The sequence below is a fragment of the Oncorhynchus mykiss genome, chromosome 7 (genome assembly GCF_013265735.2).
Source record: "Oncorhynchus mykiss isolate Arlee chromosome 7, USDA_OmykA_1.1, whole genome shotgun sequence".
Classification (NCBI taxonomy): domain Eukaryota; kingdom Metazoa; phylum Chordata; class Actinopteri; order Salmoniformes; family Salmonidae; genus Oncorhynchus; species Oncorhynchus mykiss.
The window spans coordinates 29,079,050-29,100,819 of record NC_048571.1 but is presented as its reverse complement, the minus strand read 5'-3'; the positions used below and the strand labels follow the sequence as shown (position 1 = coordinate 29,100,819).

The 21,770-nt window shown below is 41.3% G+C and overlaps 1 protein-coding gene across 1 annotated transcript; it reads right to left on the bottom strand.

Annotated features, from left to right (window-relative positions):
• Nucleotides 1-1,408: 1,408 nt before the first annotated feature.
• LOC110527621 (zinc finger protein 501) lies at nucleotides 1,409-13,709 on the bottom strand. Its single transcript, XM_021609022.2, has 2 exons — nucleotides 13,139-13,709; nucleotides 1,409-3,491 (listed from the first exon to the last, which is right to left on the bottom strand). The coding sequence occupies exons 1-2, from the start codon at nucleotides 13,464-13,466 to the stop codon at nucleotides 2,425-2,427; spliced, it is 1,395 nt and encodes a 464-aa protein (XP_021464697.2). The 5' UTR covers nucleotides 13,467-13,709; the 3' UTR covers nucleotides 1,409-2,424.
• Between the last annotated feature and the right edge of the window lie 8,061 nt (nucleotides 13,710-21,770).

Here is a 21,770-nt window from a genome sequence, read left to right as displayed (position 1 = left end):
GGTCCTTTTCTTTCCGCTTCCTTTGCCATCTTCAATACATCATCATGTTTCTCTTGCTTGTGAAACGTCACATCAAAACCCTTTTCATTTGGGTTGCCTTGAAGGCAGAGTACTTCCTTCACCTCTATCCTGAGGCATCCCATCAATATGGTCCTTCCAAAAGTTTCCCTGCCCCAAGGTTCCATCTCCTTTTCAGTCCATGAAAATCTTACGGTATTTGCTATACCAATCCCCGGAACCGACCAGGTTTGCTTGTTTGTATTAATTTTTCTTCAAAAAAAAGCTCTCTTCAGAAAGAAGCTTCAACCTGAAATGAAAACATCTTAAACCAAAAAGGTGGCGCAACTAAAAGGTGTTGACTCTACACATCTATCAAGACAACTGGAGCACTGAGCCAGACACTCTAAAATAGAACCTGGACCAGCTCAGGTGAAACACCGTCCCACTAACGAGATGGACAAGCCAGCACAGGTGTAACACATACTGACTAACGAGGTGACACCAATCAGTGCGCCCTACATGCTAACGAGCTATACGTGCTAAAGTACACCCCTTTGTTAAAACCTTTTTGTGAAAGGGGTCAGCGTTTTCACTTTTGGATGAATAGCGTGCCCAGAGTGAACTGCCTCCTACTCTGTCCCAGATGCTAATATATGCATATTATTATTAGTATTGGATAGAAAACACACCGAAGTTTCTAAAACTGTTTGAATGATGTCTGTGAATGTAACAGAACTCATATGGCAGGCGAAAACCTGAGAAAAATCCAACCAGGAAGTGGGAAATCTGAGATTTGTAGTTTTTCAAAGCTTGGTCTACCGAACACACAGTGGGATATGGATACAGTTGCACTTCCTAAGGTTTCCACTAGATGTCAACCGTCTTTAGAAACTTGAATGAGGATTCTACTATAAAGGAGGGGCTCATGAGAGCTGTTTGAGCCAGTGGTCTGGCAGAGTGCCTTGGTCTCATGACGCGCGCTCCCGACAGCGTTAGCTCTCGTTCCATGGCTTTTCTACAGACATAGGAATCCTCCGTTTGGAAGCTTATTGATGATTTATGTTAAAAACATCCTAAAGATTGATTCCATACATCGTTTGATATGTTTCTATAACCTGTAATGGAACTTTTAGAGTTTTTGTTTGGACGAAGTGCTCACGCCTCATGAAGATGGATTGCTGGGCTGAACACGCTAACAACAAGTGGCTATTTGGACATAAATTATGGACTTTATGGAACAAATCAGTCATTTATTGTCAAACTGGGATTCCTGGGAGGGCCTTCTGATGAAGATCATCAAAGGTAAGTGAATATTTCTAACTTCTTTTGACTCCAAAATGGCGGATATTTCTCTGGCTGGATTGTTGTGCTTTCGCTGGAAAGCATTTTTGAAATCAGACAAGATGGGTAGATTAACAAGATGTTTATCTTTCATTTGCTGTATTGGACTTGTTAATGTGTGAAGGTTACATACTTGTAAAAAATATTTTTGAATTTCGCAAGCTGCCTTTTCGGCGGAATGTTGTTGAGGGTTTCCGCCCTAGAAAGGTTAATATGTATTGGCAATAATTCACTTAATGGTGAGGCATGGAATAATAAAACATGTATATTTTGTCAGGCTGAATGTTTGAAATATAAAGTGACTTGAGTCATGTTACTTCAGTAGTGGAAAAAAGACAATTAGCACTTGAATGTTGTCAAGAAATGCTGGAGTGATGTAGGATTGTTAATAAAATGTATTATAGACCAATTTATTATACTGTGTCCATGTGTATAGGCTGCAAGAACATTGAAATTAAGATGTTTAAGTCATTGAAAAAACTACCGGAAAATACATCTTCTCAACTTTCACTTTCAACCGAACGTATATTGGACTTGGGGCATAGTCTTCTTTTCAATTACATTTTGCTAAATTGGAATAGCGTAATGTAAAAACACAGTTTTAACATGTTCAAATCAATAACCAATATGCAGAAACAGTTTGGATATATTGAAAACCTAAACATTTTGCAGTGTTGCATTTTGATTCAAGTGGGTCACCAACGTGTTAAGTGTAACACAACTCTTTTTTCGTTAGTCACTTTTGTTATATCACATAAATAGTAGTCTTTCAATTCAGAGCCTGGATTTTCACCCTGAGGCTAATATCCATATAATGCTTAAATCAATAGAACAGGGGGCAAACGATTAGGGTTCTACATTGTGACATCATTAAAACACTCCTACTACAATGTTAAAACATTCTGCATTGTGTCATTATTTCATTGATATCATGAAACAACTCCTTCATGTATTTTCTGATGTTTAATCAGAGAACTTTTATCAGAGTATCTCTTCCCACATTGATTATAGTTAAGAGATGTCTCTCCTGTGTGTGAAGTCAGCTGGCTAGATGTAGTAAAACTCTTCCCACATTGACAACAGTTATAAGTTACGAGGTTTCTCTCCTGTGTGTGTTCTCTGGTGCACTGTCAGAGAGCCAGATGTAGTAAAACTCTTCCCACAATGATCACAGCTATAAGATTTCTCTCCTGTGTGTATTCTCTGGTGTAAAGTCAGAGAGCCAGATGTAGTAAAACTCTTCCCACATTGATCACAGCTATAAGGTTTCTCTCCTGTGTGTATTCTCTGGTGTAAAGTCAGAGAGCCAGATGTAGTAAAACTCTTCCCACATTGATCACAGCTATAAGGTTTCTCTCCTGTGTGTATTCTCTGGTGCACTGTCAGATTGCCAGATTGACCAAAACTCTTCCCACATTGACCACAGCTATAAGATTTCTCTCCTGTGTGTATTCTCTGGTGCACTGTCAGAGAGACAGATGTGGTAAACCTCTTCCCACATTGATCACAGCTATAAGGTTTATCTCCTGTGTGTATTCTCTGGTGCACTGTCAGATTGCCAGATTGACCAAAACTCTTCCCACATTGACCACAGCTATAAGGTTTCTCTCCTGTGTGTATTCTCTGGTGTAAAGTCAGAGAGACAGATGTTGTAAAACTCTTCTCACATTGATCACAGCAATAAGATTTATCTCCTGTGTGTATTCTCTGGTGTGATATCAGGCCGGTTGACTGAGTAAACCTCTTCCCACATTGACCACAGCTATACGGTTTCTCTCCTGTGTGTATTCTCAGGTGTAAGGTCAGAGTGCTAGATGTAGTAAAACTCTTCCCACATTGATCACAGCTATAAGGTTTATCTCCTGTGTGTATTCTCTGGTGTGATATCAGGCCTGTTGACTGAGTAAACCTCTTTCCACATTGACCACAACTATAAGGTTTCTCTCCTGTGTGGATTCTCTGATGAAGTTTAATGCCTGATGAGGAGGTGAATCTCTTCCCACAGTCAGAGCAGCAGTGAGGTCTCTTCCCTGTGGATCTCTGCAGGTGTTTATTGAGGTGTTCTGATCTGGAGAGACTCATCTCTGCCTCTTCAGCATCATGAGGTTGTTGAGGCTCCCCAGAGGATCCACGATAGTCCCATATCTCTCCTGTGTGAACAACAAAGTCAGACAGCTGGTTAAAGGCCCACAGCAGTGGAAATCCACTGTAAAAGGTGATGACAACAGCGTAGCCATGTTGTACAACAATTGACGCCTGTTATGAATGTTAAAATTATTTGACAATTGTCTTAAAATGAGCAACAATAGTCATATTTTAGTAGTATCATCGATGATTGTAGGCTAGAAATAAGATATTCATGTTTTTGAAACTCTAAGCAGTGTGCCAGACGACTTTTGGTCTCCAATATAGGCCCCTTTCTGTGTTTGCTAAAATTGCGGCACGAGGGCGATGCACATGCAATTTGGATGTAGAAACTCCTCCCCACTAATGAGGAAACCGATAGTTATGGATGTACTATATCTGTTTAGAGCAAAAATGGCAACGATGTTAGTTTTCACAATGTATTCTGAATGTGAATGGGGGAAAACTCAGGAAGTAACCTCCATTTCCAGGAAGCTTATGAGTGCATTTCAAACTACTTTGGATTATAATTGTAAGGCTCGCTTGAATGTCCTACTTAAAATAATGTTTGCTACAGTATTAAGAACCGCGTTAATGACAGTATCCAATTGGGTGTTGTCAAAAAAGTTATGATTTTTAAAATGTATTTTTAATTACATTTTGTTTTTCACCTTTATTTAACTAGGTAGGCCAGTTGAGAACAAGTTCTCATTTATAACTGTGACCTGGCCAAGATAAATCAAAGTAGTGCGACAAAAAAACAGAGTTACACTTGGAATAAACAAATGTACAGTCAATAACACAATAGAAAAATCTATATACAGAGTGTGCAAATGGAGTAAGGAGGCACTGCAATAAATAGGCCATAGTAGCGAAGTAATTACAAATTTGGAAATTAACACTGGAGTGATAGATGTGCAGATGATGATGTGCAAGTAGAAATACTGGTATGCAAAAGAGCAAAAAAAATGGGGATGAGGTAGCTAGTTGGATGGGCTATTAACAGATGGGCTGTGTACAGCTGCAGCGAGCGGTAAGCTGCTCAGATAGCTGATGCTTAAAGTTAGTGAGGGAGATATAAGTCTCCAACTTCAGCGATTTTTGCAATTCGTTCCAGTCATTGGTAGCAGAGAACTGCGGCCAAAGAAGGTGTTGGCTTTGGGGATGACCAGTGAGATATACCTCCCGGAGCGTGTGCTATGGGTGGGTGTTGCTATGGTGACCAGTGAGCTGAGTTAAGGCAGCCAGGCAAAGACTTATAGATGACCTGGTGCCAGTGGGTTTGGCGACGGATATGTAGCGAGGGCCGGCCGACGAGAGCATACAGTTCGCAGTGGTGGGTGGTATGAGTGACAAAACAAATGGCACTGCATTCAGTTTGGACTGCATTCAAATGGACTGCATTCAGTTTGCTGAGTAGAGAGTTGGAGGCTATTTTGTAAATTATATCGCCGAAGTCAAGAATCGGTAGGATAGTCAGTTTTACGAGGGTATGTTTGGCAGCGTGAGTGAAGGAGGCTTTGTTGCGAAATAGGAAGCCGATTCTAGATTTAATTTTGGATTGGAGATGCTTAATATGATTCTGGAAGGAGAGTTTACGGTCTAACCAGACACCTAGATATTTGTAGTTGTCCACATATTCTAAGTCAGAACCGTCCAGAGTAGTGATGCTAGTCGGGCGGGCGGGTGCAGGCAGCGATCGGTTGAAGAGCATGCATTTAGTTTTACTAGCGTTTAAGAGCAGTTGGAGGCCACAGAAGGAGTGTTGTATGGCATTGAATCTCGTTTGGGGGTTTGTTAACACAGTGTCCAAAGAAGGGCCGGATGTATACAGAATGGTGTCCTCTGCGTAGAGGTGGATCAAGGAATCACCTGCAGCAAGAGCGACATCGATGATATATACAGAGAAAAGAGTCGGCCCGAGAATTGAACCCTGTGGTACCCCCATAGAGACTGCCAGAGGTCTGGACAACAGGCCAGGTTGATGAAGACGGCTGCACAGTAGTGTCTTTTATCGATGGCGGTTATATCGTTTAGTACCTTGAGCGTGGAAGAGGTGCACCCATGACCAGCTCGGAAACCGGATTGCACAACGGAGAAGGTACGGTTGGATTCTAAATGGTCAGTGATCTGTTTGTTAACTTGGCTTTCAAAGACTTTAGAAAGGCAGGACATGATGGAAAAAGGTCTGTAACAGTTTGGTATAGAGTGTCACCCCCTTTGAAGAGGGGGATGACTGCGGAAGCTTTCCAATCTTTAGGAATCTCGGACGATACGAAAGAGTTTGAACAGCCTAGTCAAAAAATTCTCGATTATCGTGGAGTTGTCGGTGGTGACAGTGTTTCCTATCCTCAGTGCATTGGGCAGCTGGGAGGAGGTGCCCTTATTCTCCATGGACTTTACAGTGTCCCAAAACTTTTCGGAGTTAGAGCTACAGGAAGCCAAATCTCTGTTTAAAAAAGCTAGCCGTTGCTTTCCTAACTGACTGTGTGTATTGGGTCCTGACTTCTCTGAAAAGTTTAATATCGCAGGGACTATTCGACGCTAGTGCAGTACACCACAGGATGTTTTTGTGCTGGTCGAGGGCAGTCAGGTCTGGAGTGAACCAAGGGCAATATCTGTTCTTAGTTCTACATTTTCTGAAAGGGGCATGCTTATTTAAGATGGTGAGGAAATTACTTTTAAAGAACAACCAGGCATCCTCTGCTGACAGGATGAGGTCAATATTCTTCCAGGATACCCGGGCCAGGTTGATTAGAAAGGCCTGCTCGCAGAAGTGTTTTAGGGAGCGTTTGACAGTGATGAGGGGTGGTCATTTGACCAGGAACCCATAACGGATGCATACAATGAGGCAGTGATTGCTGAGATCCTGATTGAAAACAGCAGAGGTGTATTTGGAGGGCAAGTTGGTCAGGATAATATCTATGAGGGTGCCCATGTTTACGGATTTAGGGTTTTACCTGGTGGGTTCCTTGATAATTTGTGTGAGATTGAGGGCATCCAGCTTGGATTGTAGGATGGCCGGGGTATTAAGCATATGCCAGTTTAGGTCACCTAACAGAACGAACTATGAAGATAGATGGAGGGCAAATGAGTCACATATGATGTCATGGGCACAGCTGGGAGCTGAGGGGGATCTGTAACAGGTGGCAATAGTGAGAGACATTTCTGGAGAAATTAATTTAAAACTTAGGGAGGAGGCTTCTGATGTTAACATGCATGAAACCAAGGCTTTTACGGTTACAAAAGTCAACAAATGAGAGCGCCTGGGGACACAGAGCCTGGGTTAACCTCTACATCACCCGAGGAACAGAGGAGTAGGATGAGTGTACAGCTAAAGGCTAACTGGTCGTCTAGTGCGTTGCGGACAGAGAATTAAAGGAGCAGATTTCTTGGCGTGGTAGGATAGATTCAATGCATAATGTACAGACAGGGGTATGGTAGGGTGTGGGTAGTGGAGGTAAACCTAGGCATTGAGTGATGATAAGAGAGGTTGCATCTCTGGAGGCACTTGTTATGATAGGTGAGGTCACCGCCTGTGTGGGAGGTGGGACAAAAGAGCTCTCTTAGGCATGTTGAGTGGGACTAGGGGCTCTGCAGTAAAATAAAACAATGATAACTACCCTAAACAGTATACAAGGCATATTTACATTAGAGAGAGACAAAGTGAGGCATAAAGCAATCACAGGTGTTGATTGGGAGAGCAAGCTAAGACAACAATGGGTAAGACAACAACAACAGGTAAAATGGTGATGAATGGGCAGAGAGGGTCAGTTAACTTCACACAGGGCCTGAGTTCGAGGCTGGGGCCGACAGGTAAACAAAATAAACAAAATGGAGTACCGTGATTAATGAACAGTCCAGCAGGCATCAGCTTTGTAGCTAAGTGATCATAGGGTCCAGTGAACAGCAATATATGAACCAGGGAAGCCGTTAGGTAGTCATCACTATGCTAGCTGGGAGATGAGCCTGGCTCGAGGCTAACTGGTGCTAGCGTCGGGACAAGGGCATCACCGACGATTATTTACGTTTTAGGGTACCTGAGATTGGTTTAGGAACGTGGTTTGAAATGTTTGGACCAAGTTTACAGGTAACTTATTAGATACTTTGTAGGCATGTTGGGCGAGTTGAAACCGGTGTATTTCTGAGAGCGCCAAATAAATTGACATTTTTGGGACATGAAGAAGGACATTATCGAACAAAAGGACCATTTGTGATGTTTTGGGACATTTTGGAGTGCCAACAGAAGAAGAATTTCAAAGGTAAGGCATTAATTATATCGCTATTTCTGACTTTTGTGTTGCACCTGCCTGGTTGAAAAAGGATTTTCATGTGTTTGTATGCGGGCGCTGTCCTCAGATAATCGCATGGTGTGCTTTCGCTGTAAAGCCTTTTTGATATCTGACACTTTGGCTGGATTAACAAGAAGTTAAGCTTTATTTTGATGTATAACATATATTTTCAAGAATGTTAAATATTTGAATTTAGTATTTTTGAATTTCGCGCTCTGCAATTTCACCGGATGTTGGCCAGGTGGGACGGTAGCGTCCCACATACCCTAGAGAAGTTAAAGGCAGTCAACTTAGTGTATGTAAACTTCTGACCCACTGGAATTGTGAAACAGTGAAACAGTGAATAAGTGAAATAATCTGTCTGTAAACAATTGTTGGAAAAAGTACTTGTGTCATGCACAAAGTAGATGTTCTAACCGACTTGCCAAAACTATAGTTTGTTAACAAGAAATTTGTGGAGTGGTTGAAAAACGAGTTTTAATGACTCCAATCTAAGTGTATGTAAACTTCCGACTTCAACTGTATGAAACAGGGAAGCCGTTAGGTAGTCGTTACTATGCTAGCCAGGAGATGCGCCTGGCTCGAGGCTAACTGGTGCTAGCGTCGGGACAAGGGCATCACCGATGTCCGGCAAAGGCCGGTTGAGGGCATATCGGACGGAATTACGGCGGCAGACCAGACGTGATGGATCGGTGGGGCTCCGTGTTGACAAAGGGTCCAAGCCAATTGGCAAAAGAGGTATTGTAGCTGGAGTAATTTTGTTTGCTAGCTGAGAGATGCACCTGGCTCGAGGCTAACTGGTACTAGCTTCGGAACAAGGGCGTTAGCCACTATAGCCAATCCGATGCGTCCGGTGCAAAGGTCCAGAGCTTATGGCAGGAAACCGGTGATGTAGTGGCTTCTAGTCGTCTTAGTGAAGAGTCTGGGAGGCATCAGCTGTGTAGTCGAGTGATCATAGGGTCCACTGAGCAGGCCGGTAGATGGCTCAAGGCTAGCTTCGGGACTGGGCCACTCGGTAGCAGCTAGCTAGGTGCGATTATCCAGTGTAATGGTCCAGAGCTTACGGCAGGAATACAGTGAAGTAGTGGAGAAATACAACCCAATATGTTCAGGGTTGATATCGCGCTGTGTAGCATAGAGGTCGACCGATTAAATCGGAATGGCCGATTAATTGGGGCCGATTTCAAGTTTTCATTACAATCGGTGATCGGCATTTTTGGACACAGATTGTGGACGATTACATTGCACTCCACGAGGAGACTGCATGGCAGGCTGACTACCTGTTATGTGAATGCATCAAGGAGCCAATGTAAGGTGCTAGCTAGCATTACACTTATCTTATAAAAAACAATCAAGCTTAACATAATCACTAGTTAACTACACATGGCTGATGATATTACTAGTTTATCTAGCTTGTCCTGCGTTGCATATAATCGATGCGGTGCCTGTTAATTTATCATTGATTCACAGCCTACTTCGCCAAATGGGTGATTTAACAAAAACGATTAGTGAAAAAAGCACTGTCATTGCACCAATGTGTACCTAACCATAAACATCAACGCCTTTCTTAAAATCAATACACAAGTATATATTTTTAAACCTGCATATTTAGTTAGCATTGTCTTCTAACATTAATTTATTTTAACTAGGAGAATTATGCCACTTCTCTTGCGTTCTGTGCAACAGAGTCAGGGTATATGCAGCAGTTTGGGCCGCCTGGCTTGTTGCGAACAGCCAACTTCGCCAAACGTGGGATGATTTAACAAAAGCGCATTTGTGAAAAAAACACAATGGTTGCACGACTGTACCTAACCATAAACATCCATGCCTTTCTTAAAATCAATACACAGAAGGATATTTTTTTTAACCTGCATATTTAGTTAAAAGAAATTCATGTTAGCAGGCAATATTAACTAGGCAAATTGTGTCACTTCTCTTGCGTTCATTGCACGCAGAGTCAGGGTATATCCAACAGTTTGGGCTGACTGGCTCGTTGCAAACTAATTTGCCAGAACTTTACATAATTATGACATAACATTGAAGGTTTTGCCATGTAACAACAATATTTAGGCTTATGGATGCCACCCGTTAGATAAAATACGGAACAGTTCCGTATTTCACTGATAGAATAAACGTTTTGTTTTCGAAATTATAGTTTCCGGATTTGACCATAGTGACTTAAGGCTCGTATTTGTGTGTTTATTATATTACAGTTAAGTCTATGATTTGATAATTGATAGAGCAGTCTGACTGAGGGGTGGTAGGCAGCAGCAGGCTCGTAATAGTCAAAGGTATATGGTTTAGAGCGAAATAGTAGACGCGTCATAATTCCTATAATAACACGCGGCTGAACTTGAAATGGGTTCCTTCGTTATTTTACCATTCATGTCTTCCATAGAGAAGGTCTTGATCTACTTCCAATAAGGTCTGTGTTTCATGCAGGCTTAAAACGCCTCGGCATTTTGATACCCGTGTAAATCTCACTAGGATAAGGTAACATTTGTCAACATATTTTCATAAATCCATTCTACAAAAAAAATGATCTTCGCTTATATTGATCAGAGTTACCTTGTCCTATGGATATCTACACAGTTATCAAAGTGGCAAGGTGGTGTAAACCTACACGAAACATAGACCTTATTTTAAGTTAATCTAAAAAATATCCTATGGAATAAATGAATGAAGGAACCACTTTTCAGATTTTGCTAGGTGTCATGGGGATTATGACTCACACTTTGGTAGTCAATTCTTACCATGCCCACTATTAAAATAGGATTTCCTGCATATATAAATTCGTTTTTGTTTTCAACATTCAACACAGGTAACTTAAACTCAATTTTTATTATTCAAACAGTTGAAAGTATTTGTCTCCTAAGCAGACTCTTCAGTATCGTTGTCACTTCAGAGCTGTGTGTGTGTGTTTTACAGGTGGCAGAGAAAATCAGTGCACCAATGTGGGACTATTACATGGAATTGGCACCAGGGAAAGCAAGGTGTCTTATTTGTAAAAAAAAAAAAAAAAAAAACATGTAAGCATGGGGTCAGCAACGGCTAAATCAAAAAATACCACGAACCTGAGGAATAACCTTAAGAACACCGACCCAAAAGCCTATAAGGAAGCAATGATGAAAAAGCAAACACATTCTTCACAAGGAAAAAGTGATACAGACACGTCACAGACTACAATCTTACAACTTTTTAATAAACAAGCAAAATGGCAGGACAAAGACCAGACGGCCAAGAAGATGGATGTAGCAATTATTGAGATTATTGCCACTGACAAACAGTCATTCACAGTGGTGTCTGACGTTGGTTTTCAGCAGCTGATTACTCTTGCTGAACCCCGGTACAGGATCAAAGATAAAACATTATTTTGCACCGAAATGCTAGATAAAACACATGAAAGAGTTGTGATGAAAGTGAAGAATCTGGTGGCACCAGTCAACGCTCCACATATGGCATTCACAACTGACTGCTGGTCAGGCACTGATTTCATTGACAATGTCTGGACAAGAAAGCAGGTTGTGCTGAATGTCAAGACTATGACTGGATCACACACAGGAAACTACATCAGAGAGATGTTTTTGACCATGTTGGAATACTGGGAAATCCACACAGAACGTGTAGTGCTGGTCCTCAGGGACAGTGGGGCAAACATGGTGAAAGGTATGAGACCGGCAGAGCTTCCAGACTTCAGCTGCAGTGCACACACCCTACAGCTTGTAATCAATGATGGACTATCCTGTCAGAGCTGTGCAACTCACTTTGACCACTCTGTACTGGCCAAACAGAGGCTGAGGGCCATTCAGGAAGAGCTTGGCCTTCCCAAACACAGCATCATCCAAACAGTTCAAACTCACTGGAACTCAACACTACACATGCTGCAAAGGATGTTTGAACAGAGGCATGCACTGAGTGTGTATGCAGGTGAATACAGACACATCAGCAGTTTGTCTGCTGCACAGTGGGACATTGTCTCTAACCTAATTGAGACTCTGGCACCTATGGAGGAGGTGACACTGGAGATGAGCCACTACAACTCTACTGCAGCATGAAGCATCCCCAGTGTGTCAGTGCTGAATCTGATGCTACAGCAGGAGGGTTCTTCTACTCAAGGCATAAAAACTTCGGAAGACCATGTTGGACAGTCTGACAAGGAGGTTCTCCAAGGCCGAGGAGACAAAGTGCCTGGTGCTGGAACTGTCCTGGATCCACGTTACAAGAGCTATGCCTTCAGCTCAGGGACAGCACTAGAGAAAGCAAAAGAGTGGCTGAAGGAGGAGTCTGTCCTACTAAGGAAACCAAATCCCAGAGCCACAGCAGATGGGACGAGTGAAGAGGAGGACCTAGATCCAGGTGCAAAAAGGCAAAGAGTCCAGGTAGATCAGCCACCCAGTCTGGTGGACAGCCTCTACGCTAGAATACTTGGAAGCCAAGAGAGCAGGGCGGAAGTCCAGTGTTGTTTTGAAATTGAGTTTGAGCATTAGCTCACAGAGCCTGTCATTGACAGAAAGAGCGGCTTGCTTTTGGAGTGGTGGAAGCAGAATGAGGACAGACTTCAATCATTCGCTCCACTGGCAAAGACATTTCTTTGTCCCTCACCTTCTTAGGTCCCAAGCGAGAGAGTGTTCAGTGAGGGGTGGTCATTTATGATAAGCAGAGGAGCTGATTGACAGGGGAGCATGCAGACAAGCTCTGCTTTCTGCACTACAACCTAAAACTTCTGAACTGGGAATATTGAAGACCCATGAAAGCTGGTGGTTCCTTTTAACATATGTTCTCACGTTATTTGAGACTAAATTGATTTTATATATGGATTATATTAAGTTAAAATAAATGTTCATTGTTCATTCAGCATTGTTGCAATTGTCATTATTACAAAAATGTGTGTGTATATAAATATATATATAAATCGTCCGATTAACCGGTATCGCCTTTTTTTGGTACTCCAATAATCGGTATCGGCATTGAAAGATCATAATCGGTCGACCTCTAGTAGAAACAATAACAAAGCGTACTCCCTGCCTGTTTCGGTAAAAAGCTGAGGGATGGGGCTGGAGAAATGCAACCATCCATGACATCCACATTATAGCTTTAACCATGTTTTGAGGATATACAGTGTTTGTTTATATTTACTGACAAACATTGGAGTAAAACAAAAAGCTGATTGCTCCTTTAAGACTACATATTTGGACAATCTAATAAGAGATATTGAGGACTACAGTATTTCAGACATTGTCATTGGATGCATTTGATCAATTGTTAACGTTTTGTTGATGGTCCACTCTTGATGTTCTACACGTTACAGTGTAGCTTCAGCCATTCCTACAGAACAACATTCAAGTGCATATTGGTTCAACGACTGCAGAGACAGTACTTACTGGTGTTAAACATATCTCCATTCTCCTCTTCTTCCTCCAATGTGACCGTCATCTCCCCCTTCTCTTTCACTCCATAAACTGCATCCTCCTCCTCTTTCTCTTCCTCCTCTTCTTTTACTGTAACATCCTCCTCCTCTTTCACTCTGAACGCGTCTTCCTCTTCTTTCACTGAAACGTCTTTCTCTTCTTCTTTCACGGTAACAGCCTCACCCTCTACTTCTTTTTGTATTGTAACATCCTTCTCTTCCTCCTCCTCTTTGACGAAAGCTTCTTTCTCCGTCCAGCAGACCTCTTCTTTATCAGGAGGAGAGTAGCTTGGTGAACTCATGGTCGGGGATGTTAGCTAGCTAGCATTAGCGACTAGCTTAGTTCTAAGATAACTTAGCAAACCAGCTAGCTGACAAACAACGTAAACATATAATTAAATGGGCCAACAAGTACATACGACAGAAGTGTGTTTAATACACAGCGACTAATATACACCAAAAACAGTGTAAAGAGCGTGAATGTTGTAGCTATGTTTGCTAGAAAGCTACCGAAGTGTCTGACTAGCTGTTGTTGTTGAAGGAGCGCCCGTCCACTAGATTATACGTCACACTGGCAGCGTCGCCTGTATCTAAAAGACGCACATCGCCATCTGCTGACTGGAGTGGGCAACGCAGTTGAGGAACCAAAATGTAAATTTTTCATTTATTTCATAAAGGTTTAATATTATATTAACTCGTTCAAAGAGAATCACGTGTTGATTGTTTTAAATTCTCACTCATTAAAAACGAATCAAACTTTACACTCACTACATATTTGCTTTGAACCATACTTCTGACATGGATCATTTTTAAATTCTTCCAATTTTTCATGACTTTGTCAATCAACTTGTTCTTAATAAATATAAATCATGGTTTAGTGTTTCTGTATCAATATGGACTATTAACAAATTCAACAAATTCAAATCCTTTGGAGTCATGTTGACTGTTTATTTAATATCAAAATCACATTTTTGGACACTGTGCTATCTAACCTCCAAACGAGCTTCAATGCCATACAACACTCCTTCCGTGGCCTCCAACTGCTCTTAAATGCTAGTAAAACCAAATGCATGCTTTTCAACCGTTCGCTGCCTGCACCCGCACGCCTGACTAGCATCACCACCCTGGATGGTTCCGACCTTGAATATGTGGACATCTATAAGTACCTAGGTGTCTGGCTAGACTGTAAACTCTCCTTCCAGACTCATATCAAACATCTCCAATCGAAAATCAAATCTAGAGTCGGCTTTCTATTCCGCAACAATGCCTCCTTCACTCACGCCGCCAAACTTACCCTAGTAAAACTGACTATCCTACCGATCCTCGACTTCGGCGATGTCATCTACAAAATTGCTTCCAACACTCTACTCAGCAAACTGGATGCAGTTTATCACAGTGCCATCCGTTTTGTCACCAAAGCACCTTATACCACCCACCACTGCGACCTGTATGCTCTAGTCGGCTGGCCCTCACTACATATTCGTCGCCAGACCCACTGGCTCCAGGTCATCTACAAGTCCATGCTAGGTAAAGCTCTGCCTTATCTCAGTTCACTGGTCACGATGGCAACACCCACCCGTAACACACGCTCCAGCAGGTGTATCTCACTGATCATCCCTAAAGCCAACAACTCATTTGGCCGCCTTTCGTTCCAGTTCTCTGCTGCCTGTGACTGGAACGAATTGCAAAAATCTGCTATCTGAGCAGCTAACCGATCGCTGCAGCTGTACATATTATTGGTAAATAGCCCACCCATTTTTACCTACCTCATCCCCATACTGTTTTTATTTATTTACTTTTCTGCTATTTTGCACACCAGTATCTCTACCTGTACATGACCATCTGATCATTTATCACTCCAGTGTTAATCTGCAAAATTGTAATATTTCGCCTACCTCCTCATGCCTTTTGCACACAATGTATATAGACTCTCCTTTTTTTCTACTGTGTTATTGACTTGTTAATTGTTTACTCCATGTGTAACTCAGTGTTCTGTTCACACTGCTATGCTTTATCTTGGCCAGGTCGCAGTTGCAAATGAGAACTTGTTCTCAACTAGCCTACCTGGTTAAATAAAGGTGAAATAAAAATAAAAATAAAACAATTTATTGGTCACTTACACGTGTTTAGCAGATGTTATTGCGGGTGTAGTGAAATGCTTGTGTTTCTAGCTCCGACAGTGCAGTAATATCTGACAAGTTATATCTAACAATTTCACAACATATAACCAATACACACAAATCTAAGTATTTGAATCTAAGTTTCTCTGTAGACATGGTCCATCCCACCAGAGGGTGGAGGGGCTCCTGTATCAGTGGTTATGACCAGATAGACACCTATACAAACAGTATAGTGCCTCCCAAGTACTCTCCTAAGATTAGACTTCTATACCACGTATCACGTGACTGTATACAAAACTGCCAATGGTAGAAAATTCTGCCAGAGGTAGAAAACTCTGCCAGTGGTATACAGTGCATTTGTTAAGTCTTCAGACACCTTCCCTTTTTCCACATTTTGTTACGTTACAGCCTTATTCTAAAATTGATACATTTTTGGGTTATGAACTAACAGGTATAAATGATGGGTTATGAACTAACAGGTATAAATGATGGGTTATGAACTAACAGGTATAAATGATGGGTTATGAACTAACAGGTATAAATGATGGGTTATGAACTAACAGGTATAAATGATGGGTTATGAACTATGGGTTATGAACTAATGTATAAATGATGGGTTATGAACTAACAGGTATAAATGATGGGTTATGAACTAACAGGTATAAATGATGGGTTATGAATTAACTGGTATAAATGATGGGTTGTTTATTAACAGGAACAAATGATGGGTTATCAATTATGGGTTATGACTTAACAGGTTTTAATTATGGGTTATGAACTAACAGGTATAAATGATGGGTTATGAACTAACAGGTATAAATGATGGGTTATGAACTAAGAGGTATAAATGATGGGTTATGAACTAACAGGTATAAATGATGGGTTATGAATTAACAGATATAAATGATGGGTTATGAATTAACTGGTATAAATGATGGGTTGTTTATTAACAGGCACAAATGATAGGTTATCAATTATGGGTTATTACTTAACAGGTTATAAATTGTGGGTTATGAATTAACAGGTATAAATGATGGGTTATGAACTAACAGGTATAAATAATGGATTATGAACTAACAGGTATAAATGATGGGTTATGAACTAACATGTATAAATGATGGGTTATGAACTAACAGGTATAAATTATGGATTATGAACTAACAGGTATAAATGATGGGTTATGAACTAACATGTATAAATGATGGGTTATGAACTAACAGGTATAAATGATGGTTTGTGAACTAACAGGTACAAATGATGGGTTATAAATTATGGGTTATGAATTAACAGGTATAAATGATGGGTTATGAACCAGAGCTGCTAGAGTCTCCCGTCTGTCCAGAGCTGCTAGAGTCTCCCGTCTGTCATGAGCCGCCAGAGTCTCCTGTCTGTCATGAGCCGCCAGAGTCTCCTGTCTGTCATGAGCCGCCAGAGTCTCCCGTCTGTCATGAGCCGCCAGAGTCTCCTATCTGTCATGAGCCGCCAGAGTCTCCCGTCTGTCATGAGCCGCCAGAGTCTCCCGTCTGTCATGAGCCGCCAGAGTCGCCAGTCAGCCAGGATCTTCCAGAGCCACCAGTCAGCCAGGATCTGCCAGAGCCGCCAGTCAGCCAGGATCTGCCAGAGCCGCCAGTCAGCCAGGATCCGCCAGAGCCGCCAGTCAGCCTGGATCCGCCAGAGCCGTCAACCAGCCTGAGCTACTTCTCAGTCCTGAGCTTACCCCTCAGTCCTGAGCTACCCCTCAGTCCTGAGCTACCTCAGTCCCGAGCTGACCCTCAGTCCGGAGCTGCCCCTCAGTCCGGAGCTGCCCCTCAGTCCAGTGGGTTCTTAGGCCAAGGTCGGTGGCGAGGGTCGCCACTCAAAGGCGACCCTCATAAGAAAGCGGACTAAGACTATGTTGGAGTGGGGTCCACGTCCCGTGCCAGAGCCGCCACCGTGGATAGACGCCCACCTTTGGGGGGGGTTACTGTTTTCTTTATTATTTTGGTTAGGCCAGGGTGTGACATGGGTGATTTATTGTGTTTGGTCTTGTCTAGGGGTTTATTAGAATTATGGGGTTGTGTTCAGTGTAGTTGTCTAGGTAAGTCTATGGTTGCCTAGAGTGGTTCTCAATCAGAGGCAGGTGTTTATCATTGTCTCTGATTGGGAACCATATTTAGGCAGCCATATTCTTTGGGTATTTTGTGGGTGGTTGTTTCCTGTCTCTGTGTTCTCTGCACCAGTTAGGACTGTTTCGGTTTTGCCACGTTTTCTTATTTTGTATTTGTATAGTGTTTACGTTTTCGTCTTTATTAAAGATGCTTAACAATAACCACGCTGCATTTTGGTCCTCCTCTCCTTCCCAGGAAGAAAACCGTTACAGATGGGTTATGAACTAACAGGTATAAATGATGGGTTATGAATTAACTGGTATAAATGATGGGTTATGAACAAACAGGTATAAATGATGGGTTATGAATTAACAGGTATAAATGATGGGTTATGAATTAACACACAAAAGGTCCCCGGTTTGAACCCGGGCGGAAACAGCGCTCATTGATACATTCAATAAGTACCATAGTTGTAACAGATAATTCAATTTTTCATTAATCCCTTATTTTGGGAATTTGAAAACATGCAATGAATATTACGTTAAAAAAATACCTAAAGTTGTAATACAAAAGTAGTTTGAAATTAAAGTTTACAGTTCATTTTTTAGATATTTTGTAGTCACGTTGCGCAAGTTGGAACTGGTGTTTTTCTGGATCACATGCGCCAAATAAATGGACATTTTGGATATATATCAAGGGAATTAATCGAACAAAAGGACCATATGTGATGTTTATGGGACATATTAGAGTGCCAACAAAAGAAGCTCGTCAAAGGTAATGCATGTTTTATATTTTATTTCAACGTTGTGTGTAGCGCCTGCAGGGTTGAAATATGCTAACCCCTTTGTTTACTGCTGGTGCTATCATCAGATAATAGCTTCTTATGCTTTCGCCGAAAAGCATTTTTAAAATCTGACATGTTGGCTGGATTCACAACGAGTTTAGCTTTAATTGAGTATCTTACTTTTACATGTGTGATTTAATGAAAGTTTGAATTTTATAGTATTGTATTTGAATCTGGCGCTCTGCATTTTCCCTGGCAATTGGCCAGTTGAGACATTTGCGCCTATCGCAAAGAGGTTTTTAGTTCAACTGTTGTACCCCATCAGAACCCCAAATAAGCTTTTTTAGCTCCAATGTTTAGAAACAATGTAAATCAACACTGTATAGCCTCAACATGGTTAAAACTATAATGTTGATATCATGGACGGTCATTCCTTGCATCGATAGGTCTGTCGGTCTGTAGTTACATTTCTCCAACCCCATAATTATCTTATTACCAAAACAGTGGTGGAATGACAGATTTGTTATTGTTTGAACTGCAGATTGCTGGGTTGTGTGGGTTTTTTAAACAGCAACAAAATGGCTGCCCAGAGGTTGGTTTGGTTAACAGCTGAGGGATGGGGGAGGGAGAAGTGTAACCACTCTCAAATTCATAGAGAAAGCTATTGTAGAAACCGTAACCCAACACCTAGCGACCTCGTCAAGAAGTTCAGACATCTTGGCGTAACAGTTATAAGGTGTTGACTTGACAGTCGCGGGACCCAGGTTTGAGTTCAGCTCAGGGCTACCCCCTGAATTCACTACACTATGAATACAAAGACTGGCCATGCATGAGGTCATAATGATAGTTTAACCAGGTTTCTAGGCTATATAGTATATTCTATAATTGCCAGTGAAGATTTCTTGTGGGGGTCAAATTGTTAGAGCTGTTGATAAGTCATTGGATAATATTCAGCCAATTTATTTTCATGCCATTACATCAATACAGCCCAACCAGAACAGAAACTTTTCCCGAAGCACCTCATCCTGCTGGCCTTCATAAATTCTGACGTTGCTGGTAATAGGCTATACAAGCAGTCAGCAACCTACATTTGGAGTGCAAATTTATCTGACCATTTCTACCGATCTGCATGACAGATATGATTTTCATATGTTCATTTTACTGGAACAGTTTAATTTAATCTATAATAGTATCTCAAAATCATTGTCTGATTTTAATCACTGTGATTAATCTACATTCTATCTAAATCTAAATGAAAATTATACAAATCTAAATAACTTTTATTGCCATTGCCAACTGTGTAAAAAAAATAGTCTACACAAAGCCAACAAATAAAAACATTGCAAATAAATATCCTATAAATCACGTGGCCTGTCTACAACAAACTTGGAACATGCAGGCCAGGTAGACTAGTACTACTTCTATATGCGTAATCAGTTGCCTGTCCTTACTCAGCGCATTGACATGAGTGTTTCAAACCAAAGACTATGAAAAAATGTACAAAACTCACGCATCTTGCAGGGTCATGTCTGGGTTGTCTGCCATAGGCCATTTCATTTAGTATACGTTTGGGTCGACCTGGGGAATGATTGTATTTCCCTATAGTATCTTGTACTGAAAGGAAGCGTGACTTTATGACTATAATTACTCTTCCCTGAAGGAGGGAAACGAGGTACAAAACACATGTTTGGCCCCGCCCCTTCCTGGGTCGGTGAAGAGCGGTATTATATTTAAGGAATAAATCCAAACCTCACACCCATCACCTGTGGAAGGGGGGGCTTCCAGTGAGGCGTGGATTTAATAGTATGTTGTACCTAGTTTCCCTCCTTCAGGGAACAGTAGTTATAGTCATAACATTTGGATTTAATAGTATATTGTACCGAGTTTCCCTCCTTCAGGGAACAGTAGTTATAGTCATAACGTTAAGCTTGTTATATGATGAACTTCAACTTAAATACTGGATCTTGCTGTCGGACAGTTTTTTTGTATTCAGATCTCTGAAATGCACTCGAACTACGTAACATTTAGTGTCTCCTTATATTACGCTGGGAAAACAGTTTTCATGGGCACAGAAATTATAAATAATTTCAGAGTTTGTTAAATCCAATGGTTTTTAACTTTATTGACAACACCCAAATGGATACTGTCATTAACGCAGTTCTACAATAATTACACATAATACTTAATACTGTAGCTGTTTAGTTAGTCACCTAAGTTATGGGTCCTACAGTATTTATATGTTAGGTGAAGTTATGGGTCCTACAGTAGGTCTGTTGTTGTTGTTAGGTGAAGTTATGGGTCCTACACTAGGTCCATGTTATTGTTAGGTGAAGTTATGGGTCCTACAGTAGGTCTATGTTGTTAGGTGAAGTTATGGGCCAATTGGTTAAAAACTTAGTGTACGAACCCTTATTGTCAGGCTGATGGCAAAGCTAGTCAAAGAGCATGTTTCTAGTTGAAGTGTTTAACTATAAATCAGTTGATTTGCGACAAGAACACAAACATATTAAGCAGGTGATTCAAACGAGCCTTACAATTATAATCCATATTTAATGTGAAATGCACTCATAAGCAACCTGTAAATGGAGGCTCTTTTTGCTGTCAGCCAATGAGAACTCCCCTGAGTTTTCCCCCATGGTGGTGAATTAGTGAATAGACACAGAGATTAATGTGAGTTTCCTTGAGTTGCACTCCTGATCTTGCGCTGTAATATTCAGAATACATTGTGAAAAACAAAAATCGTTGCTCACCATTTTTTGCTCCAGGGAGATATACTACATCCATAACTAGCGGTTTCATCATTAGTAGGGAGGTGTTTCTGCAATCAAATTGTGTGCGCATTGCCCTCGTGTTGCAATTTTAGCAAACACAGAAAGGGGCCGATATTGGAGACCAAAAGTCGTCTGGCACACTGCTAGGGATTTCATAAACTTTAATAACTTATTTCTAGTTACTACTAATGTGAAAACAAGACAAGATATGACTGTTTCTAAGTTGACTGTCTTAATGGTCAAATAGTTTAACAAACGTGAATTGTTGTACAACTTCGTGGGTATGATCTGGGCATCACCTTCTACCTCAAATAAACAATGGATTTCTGCTGTTGTGGGCCTTTAACCGTCTGTCTGACTTTGTCATTCACACAGGAGCGAGGTGGGACAGTCGCGGATCCTCTGGGGAGCCTCAACATCATGATGCTGAAGAGGCAGAGAAGAGTCTCTCCAGATCAGAACACCTCAATAAACACCAGCAGAGACACACAGGGAGGAGAACTCACTGCTGCTCTGACTGTGGGAAGAGATGAACCTCATCAGGCATTACAATTCATCAGAGAATACACACAGGAGAGAAATAGTTTAGCTGTACTCAATGTGGGATGAGTTTTACTTGAAGGGACACACTGATAAAATATTTCTAACTAAATATCAGAAAATACATGAAGGAGATGTTTCATGATATCAATGAATTAATGTCACAATGTAGAATGTTTCAACATTGTAGAAGGAGTATTTTAATGATGTCACAATGTAGAATCCTAATCGTTTGTCCCCTGTTCTATTGATTTCAACATGATATGGATATTTGCCTCAGGGAGAAAATCCAGGCTCTGAAATG